This window comes from Peromyscus maniculatus, chromosome 7, assembly GCF_049852395.1.
Source record: "Peromyscus maniculatus bairdii isolate BWxNUB_F1_BW_parent chromosome 7, HU_Pman_BW_mat_3.1, whole genome shotgun sequence".
Lineage (NCBI taxonomy): Eukaryota > Metazoa > Chordata > Mammalia > Rodentia > Cricetidae > Peromyscus > Peromyscus maniculatus.
The window spans coordinates 120,799,627-120,823,755 of NC_134858.1; the positions used below are offsets into that span (position 1 = coordinate 120,799,627).

Consider the following 24,129-nt stretch of genomic DNA (forward strand, 5'->3'; position numbering starts at 1 on the left):
TATATATATACACACACACACATCCAAAGAATTGAAATACACTTGTAAGCAATATCAATACTTTAAAAAGTAATAAAACTGTGCTGTATTATAGAAATTGCTAAGGTTAAAACAATAAAGTTGACACTGTTAGGTTTCTCAGATGGTGCCAAGTGGCCAAGTTTTTTTATGTTTCCCTGGCCATGTTGCTCCAAAGCAATAGATACACTTTAAACCTATGACTATATTAGAGATTAATGGACCTAACGATATTTGTAGTTCTACCTTTTATCGTCCAGCCATTTGTCTTAAGTAGATGCAACCTTCAAGTAATCATAGGTCTTAAAGTCTAAGCACTTAGTTTTTATTATATGAGGAGATGTAGGTTAGAAGTATTTTTATTTAACATGTTTGGTGCTTATATCTTAGGAGTCTGTATTCTCAACGGTGGCTAAAAGCATTGTGGAGTCTTGCATGAGCGGTTATAATGGGACCATCTTTGCATAGTAAGTTGTTGTCTGTCTACATCTAAAGGTATGATAGTGCTTGTATTGGTTCCTACTTATTGCTGTGTTAATAAGTCACCCCAAACTTAGCAGCATAAAATAACAGATTTATTTTACAGTTCTCTTAAGTCAGAAGTTCAACATGGATCTTACAGGGCTAAGATTAAGCTGTTTGTGGAGCTTCATTCTTCTGGAAGCTGTACATGAAAATATCTTCTCCTTTCCTAGTTTAGAGACCATTCACCTTACTTGGCTCAGAGCAGTGACTCTTCCTGCTTTTCACTCCTGACAAAGGTTTTTGGATTTTTAGAGACACCTGTTATAAGTCACCCTTACCTGGGTAATCAAGGTGAGTGGATTGAGCTCCACCTCTTGGAGAGGAGAATGATATTTGGAATTTTTCTGAAAGAAAGGTTTGTCTGTTTTTCCATTTGTTTATTTATCTGTTTATATGAGATATAGTCATGTCTATTTCTGTTATACTTTGGGTTGTAATCTAGTGATACAGTCTTTTGTTCCATCCTTGGTCATGGGTGCTCTTTGAAGTTTCTGTGCCCCCTTCACATATTCTGCCCTTGGGTTTTTGAGCACTTCCTTGCTGTATCATGTTACATGACTTTCCAAACTCTTACATTTCCCCTAAACTAGTTCTAGAATAAAATCCTGGTTCCTTTATTTGAAAATAGTAATGAGAAACCAAGATTTGGCCCCTTAGATGTGTTTATTACTGCTGGAGAGTGACTGTTCTGAGGCTTTCTCAGCAGACAGGCTAGGAAACATATGTGCATGCCCTGTGTCTGCAGAGGTCTGGAGCTGTTTCTGTGTCATCCATTCGTGTAGCTGTCACGCTAAGCTGAGCATCTCTGCCTTTCCTGGAACTTGACATATAATAAACACTGGTTCCTGGAGCTAGCCATCAGTATAAACGCATGTTTAGCCTTTCTTTCCCGTTTACTACCCTTGCTGTTGGTGATAAACCTTTCACTGTCTATCATCCTTTTATTAACTTATTCAACCTTAGGATACATGTAAAGCAGTTTCAGAATTAATGTGTATCACTGTGAGAAAAATATTAACTGTAAAGTATTTATATACGGTTCCCTTTTCATGAGAACTAGTCTGCAGGGAAAAGGCTTTCAGATCATTCTAGCTTGGGTCTCTGGGACCTGTTCTAAAATGTATGGTGTCTTTAGCAATAGGGACTTACCTTCCATCTCTTGGAGGGCAACAGCAATAGGCTCTATGTTCTAGGAGTCTCTTGGACAGCCCTGCCCAACATATAAGAGGGCTTCTCATGTCTGGTATTTTGTTAGGTGGTCTTTGACCCAGATGAGAAAAATTTTTATATATATATATATATATATGCGTTACGTGTATTTTAGTCTTTTTTAAAGTAAATAATTAACAGTGTGATTTCTTATGGCTTTTTCAGATATCCTTATTGTTATTTTATTTTCTTCCCTCCTTCTATATTTACCTCCATCCTGTTCCCCAAAGAGCCTGCCCCTTCCCATTTCTTGGATCAGACTATTGTACCCTGCTATTCTCCTCTCTCTTGCTCCCTAACCCCTCTGTCCTGGCAATGGTCCTGTTTTATTTTCTTGGTTTCTGTATACCATGTACTCACATCTGAAGATTTGGAGCGAGGAGACTTTAAATGTCCCCTTTTAAGACCTGATGTAGAAAGCCAGTTCATCATGTCTTCCCATAGCAGCAAGAATTTTCTCTCTAGATTATTTTGAATGGTGAAATTCAAAATGACTTTAAAATAGCCACAATTGCCACAGATTGCATATCTTCAGAACTGTTTTTGTTGGCAACTCTATAGGCTTGCTTGCTTGCTTATTTATGTGTTTGCTTATTTGTTTATTTATTTATTTAGAGGAAGGGTCTCTCTGACAGCTCTGGCTTTCCTGGAACTTGACATGTAGACCTTGAACTCACAGAACTCTGCCTGCCTCTGCCTCCTGAGTGCTGGGATTAAAGGCGTGCACTACTATGTCCAGCTCTATAGGAATATTTTAGGTGCATTCATTAATATATTAATTCAAATTCCTTTTTATGTTTGTGGGTAGAACTTCGAGATAAACAAGTGATTTATTGGTTGGGTGATCATACAGATCTCAGAGATCTGCCTGCCTCTGCCTCATACTGGGATTAAAGGCATTTTCCACCATGTACAGCCTTAAACGTATTTTAAAATAAAGTCATTTAAATATCTTTTCAAGGCAGAGAACTTCGAAATTACTACATTATTTAGCAAAAATTAGAAACAAATCTGCTTGATTCTGGTTCAATAAATTATGCCTGAAGATTCTGTATCCATAAAATACTGTTGTAGCTATTTATAAAAAATGAGATAGGCTTGCTGGGCGGTGGTGGCGCAGCCTTTAATCCCAGTACTGGGAGGCAGAGGCAGGCAGATCTCTGTGAGTTTGAGGCCAGCCTGGGCTACAGAGTGAGTTCCAGGACAGGCTCCAAAGCCACACAGAGAAACCCTCTCTCAAAAAACCAAAAAAAAAAAAAAAAAAAAAAAAAAAGGCATCTGTTTACTGACTGAGATATCTGAGGTACAATTAGTTAAAGGAAAAGAAGATTGCAGAGCAGTCTGGAGAGGACCATCCCATTACATCTTAGTAGACCATACTAAATTAGAAGGTTAATCTGAATTTTATGTGTGAAAATAACATAAAATTTTCTTTTTTTCAGTGGGCAGACTGGCTCAGGGAAGACATTTACTATGATGGGTAAGTCAAGACCAGTGTTTGCTGGCTAACTGCACTTTCTATGGTGACCACTTGGAACAGGTTTTAGGGGAAGGCATTATTTTTTGTATGATGTTACTTTCATAAAAATAGGGATGTTTCTCATGTTTCTACCAGGTTGTGAATTCCTGGATAGTCTGTTTGTTAATCCTGATTATAGCTATATTCCTCAGCTCAATGCTTGGCATAGACTAGGTATAGATTGAGTGCTAGACACAATTTTGTGTGTGTGTGTTTACAAATACATATAATCATATTACTTATGTGTTCATGTGTGTGTGTGCATAAATACTACCAAGGACCAGATCCCTGGTTTATGACTCTTACCCTATTCCCCTAAAGCAGCTGATATTAAGATTGTTCTCATTATGTTTGCTTGCTTTGGAATGTCTACAAATGAAATTTTATGGAAAAATAATGTAAGATCACTCATGTTTCTAATATTATTTTTCTACCTATTATGCATATCTGCTCCCCTCCTTTCTTTTTCTTTTTCTCTTTCTTTTTTTTGAAATGGTCTTACTGTGTAGCTCTACCTGTACTGGAACTTGCTACATAGAACAGGCCTTGCCTAGCTCCTTCTTTCTTTCCTTTCTGTGTGAGTCCCTCCCCAGGGAGCTCCCCACCACCACCAAAAAAAAAAAAAAAAAAAAAAAACCAAAAAAACCAGGATCTCGTGTAGACTAGGCTGATCTCAGACTCACCATGTAGCCACAGATGAGGTTGAACTTCATCCTCCTATCTCCAGCTCCCAACTGCTGGGATTGCAGGTGTGCCCTCCACCCAGTCTGTATCCTTAAAGTACAGTTTACAAGGACCATTCACAAACTTCTCAGTGCATGCTGCAAGCCTGTACAAGACAATTGTAAGGTTTTCATTACTTGCCTGTATCCCAGCCGTCTGTTAGTTCCTTTGGTCTCTAGAGCATACTTAACTAATATTTATAATACCGTCTATGTCATTTTGTTTTCTGAGCGTGGGCGGCTGTGTTCGCCGGGCTGACTGTGAACTTGCAGCAGTATGCTTGATTTGGTCTCTTTGTCCTGGGATCGCCAGTGCGCATCACCACTCTCAGCTACACTTGTTCTTCTCTTTTCCTGTTTGTAACAGGGTCTCACGATATTGCCCTCGCTATCCTTGAACTCCGTGTAGATCAGGCTGGCATCAAACAAGCAGTGAGCCAGTGTGCTTCCTGAGTGCTGGGATTAAAGGTGTTAAGGTGTTTGCTACCACACTACCATCACCCCCCACCTTCTCCAAAAAAAAAAAAAAAAAAAAAAAGAAGAAAGAAAATCAAACAAGCAAAAGACCAATAAGACAAAAAATGCCCAAACAAAAAAAGTCCATGAAGTTCATTTTATGTTAGCCAACTACTCCTGGGCATAGGGTCTGCCCTGGAGTGTGGTGGGTATACCCAGTGACACTCCATTAGAGAAAACTAATTTTTCCTTTGTCAGTGAGTATCGGTTGCAAATGGCTTCTTGGTTACGGATGGGACTCCATGTCACCTTCTTCCTTCTCATTGCTGGGACCCTGTTTGGCTTGAACCTGCCTAGACCTTTTCTAACTAATTACTGCTATAGTTGTCTGTAGGAAAACAAACTTTCATCTGGTATAACCATTCAGCTCACTGTTTAGTTTTTTCCTACTCAGAAATTATAGGTAGGCAAGGAGAAGCTTTTCAGAGGGTGATTGTTGGCAGCATTTGTAGCTCTTTGCGTTTGACACCAGAGAGTGCCGGTAGCGGGCAGGTCTGAAGCAGAACAGATGGTTCCAATGCAGCTGTTGCAGGCTTCAGGTAGTAGGATCCATAACAGGAAGCTGGGATTCCTTAGTCCTTGGCAAAAGCTGGTGTTGCAGCTTCCGAGTAGGCCTACATAGTGAGATTCTTTAGCTATTCACAGTTAACACACAAGACTTCACAAGGTATGAGAATTTCTCCCCACCAGCAAGCAAGTTATCAGCTGTGTGTCCCCCTAGTGCAATTCATTTTTCATTCATCTACTTGAAGCTTGTGCTGGATCCTGTAGGTTTAGGCTCAGTCCCCAAGGCAGACTGCCTTCCCCACTGCAGGTGCTAATTATAAGCTTTGCTTTGTGGCCCATGTTGCAAAACAAAACAGCTATAAACTGAGGTTCCCACAACCACAACCCTTAAGTTTGCTATTTGCAATGTGTCGGTTGGGACTCTCACAGGGCTTGTATATCAGATATTTACATTATAATTCATAACAGTAGCATGAAGTAGCAACAAAAATAATTTTATGGTTGGGGTCACCACAATATGAGGAGCTGTATTACAGAGTACGAAGAAGGTTGAGAACCACTGCTCTAAAGCTTCACAGGACTCAAGGAAACTAGTTTATCATAAGGCCTTATCTTGAAAGATTACAAATAAACAGCATGTGAAAGCATTACTTGGTTACTGAAAAATACCTGAAAACAGTTTAAAGGGGGAAGGACTTATTTTAGGGCCCTGGTTTCAGTCTATGGATGGCTGGGGTGTCATGGTGAGACAAAAAATCATGGCAGAGGTGACAGAACACAGTTGTTGCTTATGGTGGCCAGGAAGAGAGGCAGATTGTCTGTGCTAGTGTGCTTCCCCTTCCCCATTTCCTCCATCTTCTGGGCCTAGCCTGTAGGATCGTGCGACCAACATCCAAGGCACCTTCTCTATAGTTAATTATCCCTGGCATGAGAGTCCTTGAAGACAAACCTAAGCAAAGTAAACCTTTGCTGTACTAACCTAGGCATTTCTCTATCCAGTCAAGTTGATATTGTCACACAGTCAGATGAAGAGATAACAGGAGGGGTTAGTGGAGTCTGAAAGAGAGGAGTTTCTGTCTCTGGAGTGGGGTTCATCACTCCTATGACATGGGTATGCTCTTGTTCACCTCATGGAAGTACCCATGAGTTGTATTAGCTATTCACAAGTTCCCAGAGCCATCTTTTTGACTTTTTTTTAAACATGTATTTTTATGTGTATGGGGTGTGTGTGTGCACTTCTGTTCAGATGCCTACAGAGGCCAGAAGAGGGCACTGGATCCCCCTGGAGCTGAGGCAACAGGCGGTTAGTTGTGAGTCACATGGGTGCTGGAAATTGAGTTCTGGTACTTAGGTTAGAGTTTCTATTGCTGTGATAAAATACCATACCCAAAAGCACTTTGGGGAGGAAAGGGTTTTGCTTATTTTGCTTACATTTCCACATCACTGTTCATCATCAAAGGAAGTCAGGATAAGAACTTAAACAGGACAGGAATTTGGAGGCAGAAGCTGTTGCAGAAACCATAGAGGAATACTCCTTACTGGCTTACTCAACCTGCTTTCTTATAGAACCCAGGACCACCAGCTTAGGGGTGGCCCCACCCACAGTGAGCTGAACCTTTCCACATTAATCACTAATTAAGGAAATACCCTACAGGCTTGCCTGATCTTTTGGAGGAATTTCTCAATTGAGGTTGTTGTTTGAATCTTAAATGGTCTTTTTAAGAAAAAAAACAAAAAACCCAGAGCTAGATATTGGGGTGAAAGCTGAAAGTTCAGAGAAGCAGAGCAAGCCACAGCCACCACCTCACCAACTCCACGGATTCTCTGACTGAAATCCTCTGAGTCCTCATCCAAATGGGTCTCAGCTGAACTGCTTTAGTTTCTGTTTTCTCAAGCCTTATATACCTTTCTCCACCCAGCCATCACTTCCTGGGATTAAAGGTGTGTGCCACCACTGCCTGGCTCTGTTTCCAGTGTGGCCTTGAACTCACAGAGATCCAGACTGATCTTTGCCTCCCAAGTGATAGGATTAAGGGTGTGTGCCACCACTGTCTGGCCTCTACATCTAATCTAGTGGATTGCTCTGTCCTCTGATCCTCAGGCAAGTTTATTAGGCTACATAATATATCACCACAAGGTTCCTTCCTCCAAGATGACCCTAGCTTATGTCAAGTTGACATAAAGTCTAGCCATCACAAAGAGGAAGCAGTCGTAACTGCTGACTTTTTTCTCCAGCCCTCTGTATTTGCAGGGGGGGTGGGGTGAAATTTGTTTTGGGAATGGCTGTAAAGCATTGACCGGTAATCAACTTTACCTTCAGTGTCTCTTCCCCTCCTCCTTGAGGTTGGGAGGTGAGACATTTGATCATGTGGTTCTGCTAGCCTCCAACCCCTCCTCCTGTCGTTATTTAAGAACTTTCTAAACATGACTTCATTAGCATCATGCAATTTTGAGTGGGCTTGTTGTAAATTGTCTTTCTCCTTCATTGCTCTGATCTGTTGTGTAGCTGCCTCAGGAATCAGTGACAGAAGCAAAAATTCTTGAGGAAAGGGTATTCTTATCACTCTGTTCACTTAGGGAATAACAAGGGGTGCAGAACTTGTCAGCTAGGAACTGCAGAGGTCCATCAGTATATAAATACCATATTGCAAGCTGAAAGGAGTACTCCTTACAACTCTTACACATCTGTCCTTCTCAGTTGTAACAAAATAGAAACACCACTCTGCATTTCTGTCTGCTAGGAATCTGTGGAGATGTCATTACTGTGTGGTTTTTACTGCCCAATTAAAAAAATGATAGCAAATCCTAATTTTTAGTACTTAGTGTGCTTGATGTAAACTGTGATTTATTTTCAGACTCTCAGTTCTTTCAACAACTCTCTGGTTATTGACATTAATACCCCCATTTTATAGTTGAAAATTCCGAATCTCAGAACACACAGTGTGGGTCCATGACTCAGAGAGCAGGTCAGTCTGTGTCTTAGTTACTCTTGTCTTCCTGTGAAGAGACACCATGACCAAGGCAACTTAGAAAATAAAGAGTTAATCGGGGCTTACAGTTTAATAGGTGAGTCCATGACTCTCATGGCGGGGCGGGGGCATGGCAGCAGGTAGACAGATATGTCACTGGAGCAGTAGCTGAGACCTTACTTACGTATAATCCACAAGCAGGAAGCCTGGAGAGTTAGTTATTTGAGAATGGTATGGGCTTTTGAAACCTCAAAGCCCATTACCAGTGACACACCTCCTTCAAAAAGTCCACACCTCCTAATCCTTTTCAAACAGTTCCACTAACTGCTGTGAGATGGTCTGTATGTCAGATTGCTCTGATTGGTCAATAAATAAAACACTGATTGGCCAGTGTCTAGGCAGGAAGTATAGGTGGGACTAAGAGGAGAAAAGAAAGAACAGGAAGGTGGAAGGAGTCACTGCCAGCCGCCACCATGACAAGCAACATGTGAAGATACCGATAAGCCACAAGCCACATGGCAAGGTGTAGATTTATAGAAATGGGTTGATTTAAGATATAAGAACAGTTAGCAAGAAGCCTTCCACGGCCATACAGTTTGTATGCAATATAAGTCTCTGTGTTTACTTGGTTGGGTCTGAGCGGCCTTGAGACTGGCGGGTGACAGAGATTTGCCTGACTGTGGGCCAGGCAGGAAAACTCTAGGTACAACTAACTGCAGGCCAAGCATTCAAATATAGGAGCCTATGGGGGACCATTCCTATTCAAACTATCACAGCCTGTGAAAACAAAGGTCACATACATAAATAGAGTACAGTCATGTCAGTACCTGACATTTGAAATAGATCACACCTATGTTTAGAATTGGTTGGTGGCTACTGTGGGCCTTCCCTTCAGTATCACTAATGGACAGTTTTATTACTTAGTCTTTCACAGGTGTAAATGTAACTTGCTTGAAACAGAACTAGGAAATTAATTATACTGTATATCATTCTATTTCTGTATAAACTGCCTTTTGCTATTGCTATTTTAAAGGATTGTCAGAATAAAAGATTTTTGTTTATTCTTTTTTTCTCAGGACCATCAGACTCTGATAATTTTTCTCATAATCTGAGAGGAGTAATCCCACGAAGTTTTGAATATTTGTTTTCCTTAATTGATCGTGAAAAAGAAAAGGTAAAGCTTACGTAAAAATAAAATGTAGGGAGTCTGGAGAGATGGCTCAGCCATAAAGAGTTATTGGCTGCTCTTCCAAAGAAAGGACCTGCATTCAATTCCCAGCACCCACATGGCAACTCACAGCTGTCTGTAACTCTAGGGAATCTGATGCCTTCTTCTAGCCTCTGTGGGCACCAGACATGCACATGACGCACATGTAGGCAAAGCACCCATACCAATAAATTAAAGAAAAAATTTTAATGGAAAAATAAAATACTGATAGAGTGCTTACCTAGAATGCAATAGGCCCTGGGTTTGATGCCCAGCACTGAAAAATCTGAGTATGTTGGTATACACCGGTAATCCCATCATGCTGGAGGTGGAAGCAAGAAGATCAGAACTTCAAGGTCGTCAGTAGTTCAAAGCCATCCTAATCTATATAGAGTGTTCAAGGCTAGCCTGACCGCTAGCATACATAAAAGAACTGGTTGCTTCTGGTACTCTCAGAGATTTTTTATGAGAGAAAAGTGTATAGAAAATTTCAACCAAGGAAAATAAAGTACAGTGATTTCAATAAGAAATGTCCCCCCATAGTCTCAGGCATTTAAATTCTTGGTTCCCACTTGGTTGCAGTTTTTGGGGAGTCTTGGGAAGTATTGCCTTGTTGGAAGGAGTGTATCATTGGAAGTGGGCTTTGGAGAAAATCTCAACATCATTTCAAGTTATCTCTCCTTCCTGGTTGTGTTTTGAGATTTGAGCCCTCAGCCTCTGGTCTCAGCTCCCAGTTGTTCCTGCCCGCTGCTCCCTTCTTTCTGCCATCATGGATTCTATCCCAGTGGAAGCCCTTCATTCTACAAGTTGTCTTGGCTGTGGTATTTTATCACAGCAACAGTAAAGTAAATCATACATTAGAAGTCCCACCATCTAGTTGTACCCAGACTTAAAGGTGTGCATAAGTCCTCATGATGTTCATCAGCGATGAACCCAGCCTTGTTTGTTGGCTGTACTTGCTTGCACCTCACTGCCATCTTGCTCTTTGTGGATTAAGACTCCATCATCTTGAGAACACTGTCTTTTCCCTCTCACTGGTTCCTAGGTTGGACCATTCTCATGATTGCACTTATTTAGCTTGGTAGATTCCAGAGTTGAGAATCCTTGGTATTATGTACTTGATAAACTTGTATACCAAGGAAATTGTAAGTAGCATTGGCTTACTATTTACTCCATTGCAGAAATATACCCAAAATTGCAGTTAGATATACAAACTGCATGACAGTAAAATAATTAGCTTTTAACACTTTGTGTTTCTATGGTTACATTTTTAAAAATTATTTGTTTTTATGAATATCAGATGTTTTGTTGGCATGTATGTCTGTACCACAGGCATGCCTGGTGCTAAAGGCCAGAAGAACATGCTGGATCCCCTGGGACTGGAGTTACAGATGATTGTGAGCCTCCATGTGTGTGCTGAGAATCTAATGAGGGTCCTCTGGAAAAGCAGTCAAGTGCTCTTAAATACTGAGCTATCTGTCCAGCACCTAGTTGTTTTTTGTTTTGTTTTGTTTTTTTAAACAATTTTTAAGATTTTATTTTTATTTTAAGTGTATGTGTGTTTTACCTGCATATAAGTGCAGTATAGGTGTACAGTGCTTGTAGAGGCCAGAAGAAGGCAACATAGAATTGATGTGTAATCTATATGTGTGCTGAAAACCAAGCCCAAGTCTTTTATAAGACCTGTAAGTGCTTTTAACCACTGAGCCATATCTCCAGCCCCAATTTTTTTTTAGAATGAATTAGTTTCAGTCTTTTAAAGCACATGAATCTTGCTTCAAGTAAAACTTTATCTGGTGCTGATGATATGGTTCAGTAGATAAAGACACTTGCCACCAAGCCTGATGGCTTGAGTTTAGTCCCTGGGACCCAAATGGTAGAAGGAGATAACTGACTCCCAAAAGTTATCTTCATCTACATGTACATGCCATGCATGAGAATGCCTATTCATACAAACAACAAATGTTAAAAACAAAACTATGAGGAAGTACAATATGGAAAACAGTGGAAATCCATTTGAAGTGCTCAATTCCTATCCACCAGCAGGCTCCATGGTACCTCTCCAAACTGGACTTCTGGGACTGCCGGGGTGATATTTAAAAGTTAAATAATGTAGCCTGGCAGTGGTGGCTCATGCCTTTAATCCCAGCACTCAGGAGGCAGAGGCAGGCAGATCTCTGTGAGTTCGAGACCAGCCTGGTCTACAGAGTAAGTTCCAGGACAGCCTGTCTCAAAAATCCACAAAGAAAAAAAAGTTAAATAATGTTTTGAAATTAGTTTTCCAGATTATTTTCACTGATGTTTCAATGTTTTACATGATATTAAAGGTTAATAGGGAAACATACCTGAAATAGTTCATGGAAACTGAGGATAAATGTATAAACTGTTAATTGGAGGTTTTCTTTTACAGGCTGGAGCTGGGAAGACTTTTCTGTGTAAGTGCTCCTTTATTGAGGTCTACAATGAGCAAATCTATGACCTGCTGGACTCAGCATCTGTCGGACTATACTTAAGGGAGCACATAAAGAAGGGAGTCTTTGTGGTTGGTGCAGTGGAGCAGGTGGTGACCTCAGCTGCTGAAGCCTATCAGGTACCCTGCCATGAGGTTGTGTTTGATGTTTGGGCAATAAACATACCTCAAGGAATCAAGAATTGAATTTCATAAAGGCATGACACAAACTCTTTTGAGAAGTAAAGAAAAAAGAATGTAGCAATATTTTCCAGATTTCTCCAGCTTTGGGCTGGCCATGGAGGTTACATACCTGTACTCCTAGAACTTGGGGGGCAGAGAGGCAGGAAGAATTGTGAGTTTGAGGCTATCCTTGGGCTGCTTGACTTTACAATGCTTGTGGCATTTATTCTAATAGCACAATAATTCTTTAGTATCTGTTGCTCTGGGAGCTCCCTGTGCAGGGCCTCCTAGGAGCACTGATCTGTTCTTGTGAGGCGGCATACAAGCGTAGTGAAGGAACTTCTAAAAACATTCTACTCGTTTTTTAAAGAGCCTGATGTGGCCGGGTGGTGGTGGTGGTGGTGGTGGTGGTGGTGGTGGTGGTGGTGGTGGTGGTGGTGCATGCCTTTAATCCCAGCACTCAGGAGGCAGAGCCAGGTAGATCTCTGTGAGATCTACCTGGCTCTGCTTCCCAATTGCTGGGATTAAAGGCGTGAGCCACCACTGCCTGGTAAAAGCTATTTTTTTTAAACTATGCAAATACATAGTTGACCTAACATTAAATATATTTATTTAATACTATGAAGAGAGAGCATAAAGTACTGTTGAAGAACTATAAAAGCTACAAATAATTTCAGTTAAAAAAAGTTATAGGTCAGTGGTAAAGAGGTTGTCTAGTATTCAAAGGTCCTCTGTTCAGTCTATGACACTGACAGATAATTTCGGTTTTATATATGTAGTTATACACACACATATGCATATATAGTTCTATTTAATTTTCACTGTAGCCTTTGAAGTAACTTTACACCTTACACATTGTGACTCTTCTCTAGGTTGTGTTTCTCAGGTCATCAGCATCACCTAAAGGCCTATCAAGACTTTGAGCTTGGGCCAAGTGTGGAAGTTCATTCTTTTAATCCCTGCACTGAGAGGCAGAGGCAGATGAATCTCTGTGAGTTTGAGGCCAGACTAGTCTAGTTCCAGAACAGTCAGGGTTACACAGAGACCTTGTTACAAGCCATGACTTCTCCCCAAAAGAAAACAACTTTGCCTAAGGTTTGACATTCTAAGCATCCTTCCAAAGTAAATGCCTCATCTCAGTCCTCACTTGATGTTGAATCACAATCTAAATTCTAATAACATCCAAAGGTGGAAATATGTATATTGAACTTAGATATTCTGCCCTGTGAAGTTAGTATCTACATGCTGTTTTTTTGTTTTGTTTTGTTTTTGAGACAGCGTTTCTGCATAGCTCTGGCTGCCCTGGAACTCCGTTTGTAGATCAGGCTGGCCTTGAACTCACAGAGATTTCGCTGCCTCTACCTCCCAGTGCTGGGAGTACATTACTGTGCCTTGCTCTCCATGCTCATTTTTGAATATAGAAGCAGAAACTTTTTTTACAGCCATACCTTATAAATAGTAGAGTCGGGGTTTGAACTTGCCTAACTAAGAGTCTGTGGTCTGAACATTGATATATTTTCTTGTCAGAATGGAAAGAAGGAAAAAAAATTACTTTGTAGGGGAGAAAGCTGCCAAAATTTTAGATTAAAGATAACTCAAAATACTCCTTTTTAGTTTTGAATGTTTATTATCTAAGCTAAAGAAAAGGATGCATGTCTGTAGTCACAGTACTTGGGAAGTGGAAGCAGAAGGATCAAAGCTAGCCTGAACTACTAGTGAGTTCCAGGCCAGCCTGGGACACCCTGTCTCTTTCTGTGACATGAAGAGGGAAAGAAAATAACCCTTGATGGGCAGTAAACCTTCTCACCATTCTTTATAGCTCTCCTGCTGATTTTGGTGTCCAAATATATACTACTTAGAACTTGTGTCACTATAAATTTTCACAAAGCTAGATAACAGTGGAAAGGCTGTGAGTTCCCACCCCTGTTCCAACGAGAAATTACTGTGTTGTGAAGGTGCAAAATTACTGGTGTTATTATTTTTCATATTACAATGAGAGATTATTAAGTGCTTATTTTGTGTTTTGAGTTTGTCTTAAGTGTACCTGTTGTGGCTTCTTATAATATAGTTTACTTTTCCCCTAGGTCTTATCTAGAGGATGGAGGAACAGGCGTGTAGCATCCACATCTATGAACAGAGAATCCTCTAGGTCTCATGCAGTCTTTACAATCACAATAGAGTCAATGGAGAAAAGCAGTGAAACTGTGAACATTCGGACCTCCCTACTCAACCTGGTGGATTTAGCAGGATCTGAGAGACAAAAAGATACCCATGCAGAAGGGATGAGGTTGAAGGTAGGAATGAAATTATGACCTTCATATTTAAGTGTGAATTCTTACTAAAAATCAGTGCCATACAAAGTATAGTGAAGACCTCAGAAGAAAAAAATTGTTCCTGCACAAAAGAATCAAAGATTTTATATGGTCATGATAGTAAACCTAAATGAGATAGGACAAGTCTGTTGGGAGCAAAAGTGACTACTTTTGGTCAGGAGGAGACAGAGACAGGATGGTATGAGGTGGACCATTGGGAAGAAATCTGGAGAGGTGGCTTCTGAGTAGTTGTCTCACAGAAAACACAGTTTGGTTTAGGAGAGAGGAACAGAGAATACCTGCCCTGAAGAGTGATGTGTCCAAGTTTGTTGGGCCTTGCAGAGTAAATGTGCATTGGATATTTCAGTGTGTATCAGTGAATAGATCAATTATAGAGCAAGAAAGCACAGGTCAGTCAGGAACAGGAGTGTTGGGCCAAGTTTGTACCCAGCCTTCTAAACCCTGAAAACATTTTAAAAGTTTAGAGCAAATGTGTAGCTTCCTGTAGAAAGCATATTTTATAACCACTTAGATCCATTAAGTCTTCACTGCCAGAATCAAAGGGAGAGCAGTCAGGTGGGAAGGTGCCTCGCCTGAGCTATTGGCAGTGGGACAGAAATTCAATGTGATGTAGTTTAGGAATATGACCTAAGAAAGATTAACTGGAAGTAAGAGAGAGATTTGAGCCTGCTGAGCTGGCAGTCAGCAAAAGGCTCATGTTTCTGTCAAGAAAAGAACATATTTGTACAGGTTCTCTTATACTTGTAGTGGTGTTACCTTCAAATAACATGCTTGTACAGGTATTCCTCAACTTACAGTGGTATTACCTCCAACGAAACCTGGTTAAGATGAAATATCCTAAATCGAAAGTACATTCAACCTATCTAACTGTTGCTAAACATCCCAGCTCAGTAATATCTCATGCTGTCTGGAGCTGCAGCTTGCTGCTGATGACAAGTAATGAGACAATGTTATATCACATTTGATTTGCTAGAAGAAATAAATATTCAAATTCCAAGTGTAGTGCATTTGTATATTTGTAGCATTCTGCAGTTACAGTGTACATGAAATAGGAAATGGGGATAATTGAGCATATTGTTTTAGCTTAGAAGTTGGTTTTCATTTTGCCCCTCTGCTTTTCCATCCCAGGTTGTCGACTTGCTACCTATATTTTAGCTCAGAACACCCAAGAGTGGCATTGCACCAATATTTTTGTTTTTCCCCTAATTCCTTAGGAAGCAGGTAATATAAACCGATCGCTGAGTTGCCTGGGCCAGGTCATCACTGCACTTGTTGATGTGGGCAATGGAAAACAGAGGCATGTCTGCTACAGAGACTCCAGACTTACCTTCTTACTTCGGGTAAAGCTGATCACTGGCTCCTACCACCTGCATTATAGTCACTGGGACTGATAGGGGAGATTTTCTTAGCTTTTATTATTTTCTGAAAAAGATCTTAGGATTTACAATCTAAAATATACACCATTGATGTTGTTAAACAGGACTCCCTTGGTGGTAATGCCAAAACAGCCATAATTGCAAATGTTCATCCAGGATCCAGGTGTTTTGGGGAAACACTGTCAACACTTAATTTTGCTCAAAGAGCCAAGCTGATTAAAAACAAGGTAAAATACTGGAGTATTTAATATATCAAGTAAATTAGAAAAATATTTGCACATACTTTCTTAATGATTGCCCTAATGTTACCACTAATCTTCCTTCTGTAGAAGTTCATCTTGCTTGTACAAGCTTGCTCTTCTTCCTTTCCTCCCTTCCATTCCTGTATTCTTAAGGCAGTTTTCCTTTTGTTAGTGCAATGGAGAGTAATTAGCCTAAGCCATGCTAGCAGAGTTGGTGCATTTGATGGTGCACGCACATAGGTTTGCATGCATGTGCCTTCCCTGTGCCCATATGTGATGTATATGGTTGTAAAGAGTAATGCTATGAAAATTACTTGATAATAGTGAAATTTGCCTTTTTTTTTTTTTTTTTTTTTGGTTTTTCGAGACAGGGTTTCTCTGTGTAGCTTTGTGCCTTTCCTGGAGCTCACTTGGTAGCCCAGGCTGGCCTGGAACTCACAGAGATCCGCCTGGCTCTGCCTCCCGAGTGCTGGGATTAAAAGCGTGCGCCACCAACGCCCGGCTGAAATTTGTCTTTTAAGTTGTGCATATCGCCACATATTCTTCATTTTATTTTAGATACAACAAGTGTCTTTAATATTGGTATATTCCTCAGGCCAGGAAGCTTTTCTTGTAAAGTACTAGTTGATAAACTACTTAATGCTTCATGTACCATATGGTCCATTTCAACTACTCAGATCCGCCTTTGCAGTAAGAAAGCAGCCCTAGACCATATGTAAACAGTGGCAGTTTCTGTGTCCCACCACAACTTGACACACAAAGAAGCAACAGTCCATATTATGCCTTTGGAGAGCACTTTACTGATCTTAGTACAGAATGTCAAAAGACCAACAAGACATCTATTTGGAGAGTTGAACACTCCTTTGGTTTTAGACAAAACAACTGTGCCATGAATTGGTAGATCAATCCCTTCCTTTTTCAAGGAGAAAACTGGGCATCTTATCCCCAGGTCATCTAGCAGAGTGAAGTAGACCATGTTGTTCCTTCCCCTGGGTAAGTGAGAAAAGCATAGGTCTTGTCTTTTACCTTACTTCTTTGGGCACCATCCCCTGCTTACATGAATGTTAGCAATATGAAGAGGAAACATCAGTAGAACTTCCTGACTCTGTCTTAGCTTACCAGAAGTCTTGGGAGAGTAGACCTGTGTTAATGATTGCAGTTATGATGTCACTGATAATAATAGTGATGTCAGAATGCCTCATAAGGAGGCTGGCTATATGAATCAGAAGCCATTGGAAATGACTTAAACATGAACAACAAAACCAGCAGCTTTGTAGTAGTTGCTCCCAATGGTAAGTCCTCTTCAGCCTGTCAGTGGGAAGAGCTAAGATGTCTGGGAATTGTTTAATGATGAACAATTTAAGTCTTTCCAAGTGGGCAGGGTGAACCAAAGCAAGAACACAGGGGACTTGGGTTGTCGCAGGGTGTTTTCCTTGCTGAAATAGTTGAATATTGCATAGCTAGGTCTTTGGTCTGTCTGGCGGTTAGGTATTGGCATTTTTTATTGCCCTTCAGTTTTATGAGTTTTTAATAATGGTCTAATTAATAAACTTTGCTATGTTTGGTTGGTTGCTTGTTTGTTTGAGACAGGATTTCTCTGTAGCCCTGGCTGTCCTGGAACTAACTTTGTAAACCAGGCTGGCCTCAAACTCAGAGATCTATCTGCCTGGCAATAAACTTTACTTTTAAAGCAGCTTTAGTTCTATAACAGAATTGAACAGAAGGTACAGAACAATTCTGTATTGTTCCTGTCCCCATACATGTGACCTCCTCACTACTGACATCACACACCAGAATGATGCATTCGTTGGTAATCTTTTTTTTTTTTTTTTTTAAGTTTTTAAACAAGACATCTTTAAGAAATTGAAGACACTATTTAGTCACCACAGTGATAAATCTGTCTATGGCTTTTTTTGACCTTTTAGAGGCCATTTAAAACAGGACATCACTGGGCTGGAGAGATGGCTCAGAGGTTAAGAGCACCGACTGTTCTTCCAGAGGTTCTGAGTTCAATTCCCAGCAACCACATGGTGGCTCACAACCATCTGTAATGAGATCTGGTGCCCTCTTCTGGCCTGCAGACATACATGCTGTATACATAATAAATAAATAAATCTTAAAAAAAAAAAAGAAAAGAAAAAAGAAAGCCTGATTCATCTTAAAAAAAAAAAAGGACATTACTTTAAGAAAGTGAAGGTGACATTTGGTGTGGTGGTAGAACCACAGTGGACTGTGAAACCAATCCCTGCTTCCAGGGCCAGCTTTAGAAACAGAAAGTAGCTCTCTTTGGAGAGGTCAGTTTCTTCAGTTTCTGCTCAGGCTAGTCCTGTTGGGGGTCATGCCCTTCTAGGCCAGACTCTGCCCCCAGTGGTTTCTGGACAAAGGGAAAATGTCCTTACTGAGATGTTTGGTTCCTGTCTTTGAAAGGGAAGGTAGGATTCTTAAATCAGGGTAATACACTCCAGTCTGAAGGTGACCTGGCCTAGGGTGGCCTAGGACTGATCAGATCAATGGGATCCGTGTGTGCCTGGTGAGGAGGGGTTGGCAAGAGGAAGAGAGCCCAGCTGTGCTGCTTGGGCTCTGATTGTTGGTATATAGGCACAGGAAGAGGGAACTTTCCATTTCAGCGTATGATTTTGGTGGCCTTTCGGCTGCTGGCAAGACAAATGTGCAGTTTTCTTTGGACTTTCAGTGCTTTATTAATTCCTGTCCAGGCTGTGGTGAATGAAGACACCCAAGGAAATGTCAGCCAGCTGCAAGCTGAAGTGAAGAGGCTCAAAGAACAGCTATCTCAGTTTACTTCTGGGCAGATAATACCAGAAAGCTTACTGGCCAAAGGTAGGACGAGCTCACTGCCCTTTATCCTGGGGAAGACTTGATGAGAATGTTAGGTCAGGAACTTCTACTGTGAGATAGATAGATGGTCAAAGTACAGCGAGGCTTTCCCGGATTTGTCACATACTCTCCTCCTTATTTCACCTGTGTAGGAGGGTAGTTCTTTGAATCAGATGTTTTATGAGGTGCACTAAGAAAGGGGATCAATGATTTTAAGTAATTCATCCCTAGTAAGTGCTAAAAAGAGATATGCTGGATTTATGAGAATTTAGGGAAACAATTATTTTTCCTGTTTAACTGATTTCATTTGATCACTCCCAAGATTCTGTCTGAGCATATACAATTTATATATGTTCATTAGGACAAGGAATGCTTCTTTAAAGAATAGCTAGTAGCTGCCAGGTGGTGGTGCACGCCTTTACTCCCAGCACTTGGGAGGCAGAGGCAGGCGGATCTCTGTGAGTTAGAGGCCAGCCAAGGCTGCACTGAGAGACCTTGTAGTGAAAAAACAAAAAAGACAAACAAACAAACAAGAATATCTAGTAGAATTAACTTGATATCTATAAAACTGTAAGAGAAAATAATCGGGGGCTGGGAGTGTGTTTTGATAGTAGAACACTTGCATAAAATGTGTGAGGCCCTCGGTTTGATTTCCAGTACTTTACAAAACCACACCAGCAAACAAAAAGCAAGAGTGTGCATTATACTAAGTATAGTCTATATACCTGACTCTCAGTACTCAGGAGGCTGAGGCAAGGTTGTGAGATTTGGACTAGCCTAGGCTACAGAATGAGTTTTAGGCTAGCCTATACTACAGAGCTACAGACTGAGTCACTCAATAAATAAGAGTTTGCATTAGATCTCAAAAGGCACATGTGGATCTCCTTCAGTTTCCTTATAGACTCATTTCTAAGCTAGCTCTGGTGGCTTATGCCTATAATTCCAGCATTTGAGAGGCTTAGGATATAGTTCAAGGCCAGCCTAGACTATAGTTTTGTTTTGTTTTTAAAAACCCATTTCTGTTTCTTTCATCACATATATTTGTGCTAAGTAAATAAAGAGAAACTTGTTTTCTTTGTAGAACAGCCAGTTTACTGAGAGAGTTAATGTGAAACTGATAAATGAGAGTCTGTTCCTTTAGATCATTTGGCAGAAATAAAGACTGTTTTAGTTCTGAAAAATGAACATATTGCTCCCTTCCCCTTTTTAGACAAAGAGAAGAATTACATAGAACATTTCCTAGAAGCAATGCTGTTCTTTAAGAAATCTGAACAGGAAAAGAAGGTAGGAAATTTCATTGGGAAAAGGGATTCAGGACATCTTGAACTTTAATGTTGTGGTTGGTTTTCATTACTTCAGTGAGTGAAACACATAGTACCAGATGTGTAAGGAAAAGGCTCCTTGCCTTTGAATTTAGAGTTAATACAACCTGCTGGGTTTATGAGAATTTCGGAAAGCTGAATTATTTTTCATGTTTAACTGAATCATGAATTTCTTAAGTCTCTGGTAGAAAAAATTTCCCAGCTAGAGGACCTCACCCTGAAAAAGGAAAAGTTTATTCAGTCTAATAAAATGATTGTGAAGTTCCGAGAGGACCAAATAGTGCGTCTAGAGAGGCTCCAGAAGGAGGCACGGGGAAGCTTTCTGCCCGAGGAACAGGACCGTCTGCTGTCAGAACTGAGGGATGAGATTCAGACTCTTCGAGAACAGGTGAGTGCAATACACCTGCTTGTTTCTAGGGAGGAGCTCTAAAGCATATTAAAATGTTCACTAGTAACTGGTTCTTTAATACAGTGCTTAAAGTGACTGGTAACATGAGTTGCATAATTTCTTTTCCCCTTTTCCAAGTTTTAAGCTGAAGACAGAAAAACCAGTGTTACCCTAGTCTCTGGAGAGTTGAGCTTTTTGAAGTTCTTCTCTTTCCTAGAAAGAATGAGTAGGTAACAGAGACACTCAGTTTGAAAACCAAAATAACTTAACAAACTTTTTTGTGTCCAGTATGTTTAATACATGTTCAATCAATAGGCTAAATATTTTTACTTCCATTTATTTTGTATACTTTCCTGAACTTTGCTATCTAATGTATTTTGGAGGGCAATTCAGTCTTAATAGACAGGAATTCTCCTTATTCTCCTTCTTTAAAGATTTATTTACTTGTATTTTATGTGTGAAGGTGTTTTGCTTGCATGTATGTCTGTGTACTATGTGTATGCCTGGTGCTCAGGGAAGCCAGCAGAGGGTGTTGGATATCCTGAAACTGGAGTTACAGCCATGTGGGTGCTGGAAGTTAAACCCAGGTCCTCTGAAAAAGCAGTCTCTAACTGCTAAGACATCTCTCCATCCCCTTACTCTTTTTTATTTATTTTTCTGTGCTGGGGATCAAACCCAGAGCCTTTTGCATGCTAGGCTCTTGGCTGTTAATTTAGCCATTCCCTTGTGGGAAGAGGTTCCCCTGTTGCACGCCTCTGGGCTTCGGTTCTAGGTGGCTTGGGTGGAAGTTGCAAGCAACTTAACAAACATATTTTGATATACCCACCAGTTACCAAGTGATTTTCTATGGAGGCTGTAGTAGATAGAGTATAACTAGGATTACTGTGTTCTAGAATTTCTGAATGGTTTTTTTTTTTTTTTTTTTTTTTTGGTTTTTCGAGACAGGGTTTCTCTGTGTAGCTTTGCGCCTTTTTCCTGGAACTCACTTGGTAGCCCAGGCTGGCCTCGAACTCACAGAGATCCGCCTGGCTCTGCCTCCCGAGTGCTGGGATTAAAGGCGTGCGCCACCACCGCCCGGCTCTGAATGGTTTTTAGAGATACCAGTGCATTAGCAAATTTTGTGAATACATGAAGTGTGTAATTTCTCAATGTCACAGGTGGAGCACCACCCCAGAGTTGCAAAGTATGCTATGGAAAATCATTCCCTCAGGGAAGAAAATAGAAGACTGAAATTATTAGAGCCTGTGAAAAGAGCCCACGAAATAGATGCCCAGTCTATTGCAAGACTAGAAAAGGCTTTCTCTGAAGTGTCTAGCAAAGAGAAAAATGACAAAGGTAAGAAGTGATTGTTGTGAGAAGGGGCTCTGAAGCAATGATTTCAGTGGTTGAAAGCACTGTCTGCTTTTCCAGAGGACCCAAGTTCAATTCCAAGTACCCACATGGAGCTTAGAACTGTCTGTAACTCCATTCTAACAGAGAATCTGATGCTCTCTTCTGGCTTCAGTGGGCACCAGGCATACATATGGTGCACAGATATACATGCAAGAAAAATGCCCATACAAATAGGTTTAAAAAAACAAACAAAAAACTAAAGAGAGTGTATAGGAATGGAAAGATAATGTCAGTAAGGTGCTTGCTGTGTAAACATGAGAACCTGAGTTCTAGATCTCACAAGTTAAAAGGTTGACTTTGTGCTTGTAATCGCAGCACTGGGGAGGCTGAAACAGGTTGTGTTAGCTCTGACCAGCCTGCCTCACCCTAGGAGGCAGTGGTAACTACAGCGTCACCTGTCACCAGGTACTGCTCATTTCCACTATCAGCAATGGGCTGCAAACTTCCCTATGTGACACATGCACCCATTAAAAGTGCCTGTTCGTCACAGTCCTCTCTTGCTCCCTTGTTCCTCTCTTGCTCTCTTACGTATTCTCTGTCTGTCTGTCTGTTTGCCTCTCTTGTGTCCCCACTCCAGGATGGCCTTTCTTTCCCCCTCCCACAATAAACCTCTTGCACTAGACTTGTTGTGAGAGGCATGTTCTCTTAGCAGCTCACCCTGGCAGGGCCGACAGCGATACCAGTTTTCCGCCTCCTTTATCCTTTCAGGTTGATCCTGGGATTCTCTGGCTAACCAGCCTAGCCTATTAGGAAAACTCTTAAGCCAATTAGAGACGCCCCCTCTCAGAAAAAGAAATTCTGGGTAAGGGGTGGGTGGGGGGAGCGGAATCAAGGTGGATGGCTCCTGAGGAAAGATACTCAAGGCTGATTTCTGGTCTGCACACACACAAACAGAGAAAGAGGAAAGAACATTTATTAGCAGGCTGTGTAGGTGATGCACACCTGGAATCCAAGTGCTCAGAAGGCTGAGGCTGGGGGATAGTGAGTTCTAGGCTAACCTGGGCTATGAAGTTAGACCCACACCCACCTCAGAAAACAAACTTAAAAAAAAAAAAAAAGAATTGAAAGCAGGGCTGGAGAGATGGCTGGGCGGTTAAGAGCAATGCACTGTTCTTCCAGAGGACCTGAGTCTGGTTCCTAACACACTTGAGGCAACTCCCAATCTTTTGTAACTCCAGCTTCAGGGGATTTAACACCTCTGGCCTTTTTGGGCACCTGCACTCAGATGCACACATCCAAACACAGGCATACACATATACACATAATTTTAAAAATTTAAAAAAAAAACAAAACATTTTTTTTGTCTTGCTTTTTACATTTCCTTTGTCTAATTCTTTTATTATTCAGTTATGACTTAGTAGAAGAAGATTCACAGTTATTTGAGTGTGGAGGAACATGATTTTATATGCAAAGTTAGAATTACCCTTGTTTTCAGTTTTCTCTCCCAAATAGTTCATTGCCTATTCACAATGGCCAGTAGCACCAATTTTTACAAGTTCAGCTGTGCAGATGTTTCTGCCTAGCACCATGCATGTTGCTCATTAGTCACTGTTAGCTCTTTATCCTAAGGAATGGCATGTTGTCTTAATTATACTTCTCCATCCTGTTGTCTCTGCTTCTTGAACATAACTTTCAGTGCCCTTGAGGGTATATTGTGTCTCTTGCTGACATCTGTGTTCTCATATTTCTAGGACTCGCCTTCCAATCCATTTTTTATTTATTCTTGGGTCTCAAAACAAACCTGGAAGAGAGCGTAGAAAAATGTTACGTTATTTTTTTGTCTTTCAAAGACTGAAGTGGTTTCCTTCTTAATAGGGCTGCAAGGATTTTCTCCTAAAGCACTAAAAGAACCAAATTTCTTCACAAACACTGAGAAGTTAAAAGCACAACTCCTGGAAATTCAAACAGAGCTGAATAATTCAAAGCAAGAATATGAAGAGTTCAAAGAGCTAACTCGGTAAAGTGCAAACACACGCTCATCACCTCTCTTAATACTCTGTATTAATAATTTGGCATGTTACTTTAAATATAACCCTTCTAGCAACTCACTTGTTTTGGTGCACAGAAAAAGCACTTGTTTCTTGTAGCTCTTTACTGTATATTTGATAGTAGATCATACAAATGTTTTAAGCAGTGCTCACCTGTTGAGTGTCAATTGAATATCTCCTTACCAAATTTAAATCAGTTATAAACTAAATCTAGATTTTTTTTAGAAATTAGAGATTTATTAATACTCTTACTTGATGCTCATTGTGTAAAAGGATAAACTATAAACTATATTCATACTATAACCAAGGTTAATCCTAACCTAAAATGTAGAGAAGTGTTAATATTGGAAGTGACAATGAACTTGAGCTCTGTGAGAGCATAAACGGCAATGTACTTAAAGATGTTTGACGTTACTGATTACCTGAAGG

The 24,129-nt window shown here is 40.6% G+C and overlaps 1 protein-coding gene across 8 annotated transcripts in view; it reads left to right on the forward strand.

The window, feature by feature from the left end:
- The window catches only part of Kif15 (kinesin family member 15), a 66,403-nt gene that overhangs the window by 9,536 nt on the left and 32,738 nt on the right, over positions 1–24,129 (forward strand). For 6 of the 8 annotated variants that reach the window (XM_006990808.4, XM_042281939.2, XM_016009045.3 and 3 more), the window contains 12 exons: positions 409–485; positions 3,195–3,232; positions 9,062–9,159; positions 11,603–11,782; positions 13,909–14,118; positions 15,372–15,497; positions 15,638–15,760; positions 18,490–18,613; positions 19,821–19,894; positions 20,111–20,320; positions 21,478–21,655; positions 23,528–23,669. In XM_006990808.4, coding sequence (XP_006990870.1) covers positions 409–485; positions 3,195–3,232; positions 9,062–9,159; positions 11,603–11,782; positions 13,909–14,118; positions 15,372–15,497; positions 15,638–15,760; positions 18,490–18,613; positions 19,821–19,894; positions 20,111–20,320; positions 21,478–21,655; positions 23,528–23,669 — 1,580 coding nt within the window. Of the gene's footprint in view, positions 1–408; positions 514–3,194; positions 3,233–9,061; positions 9,160–11,602; positions 11,783–13,908; positions 14,119–15,371; positions 15,498–15,637; positions 15,761–18,489; positions 18,614–19,820; positions 19,895–20,110; positions 20,321–21,477; positions 21,656–23,527; positions 23,670–24,129 lie in introns of all 8 variants that reach the window. The other 2 variants (XM_042281940.2, XM_076575528.1) reach the window with 1 other exon arrangement.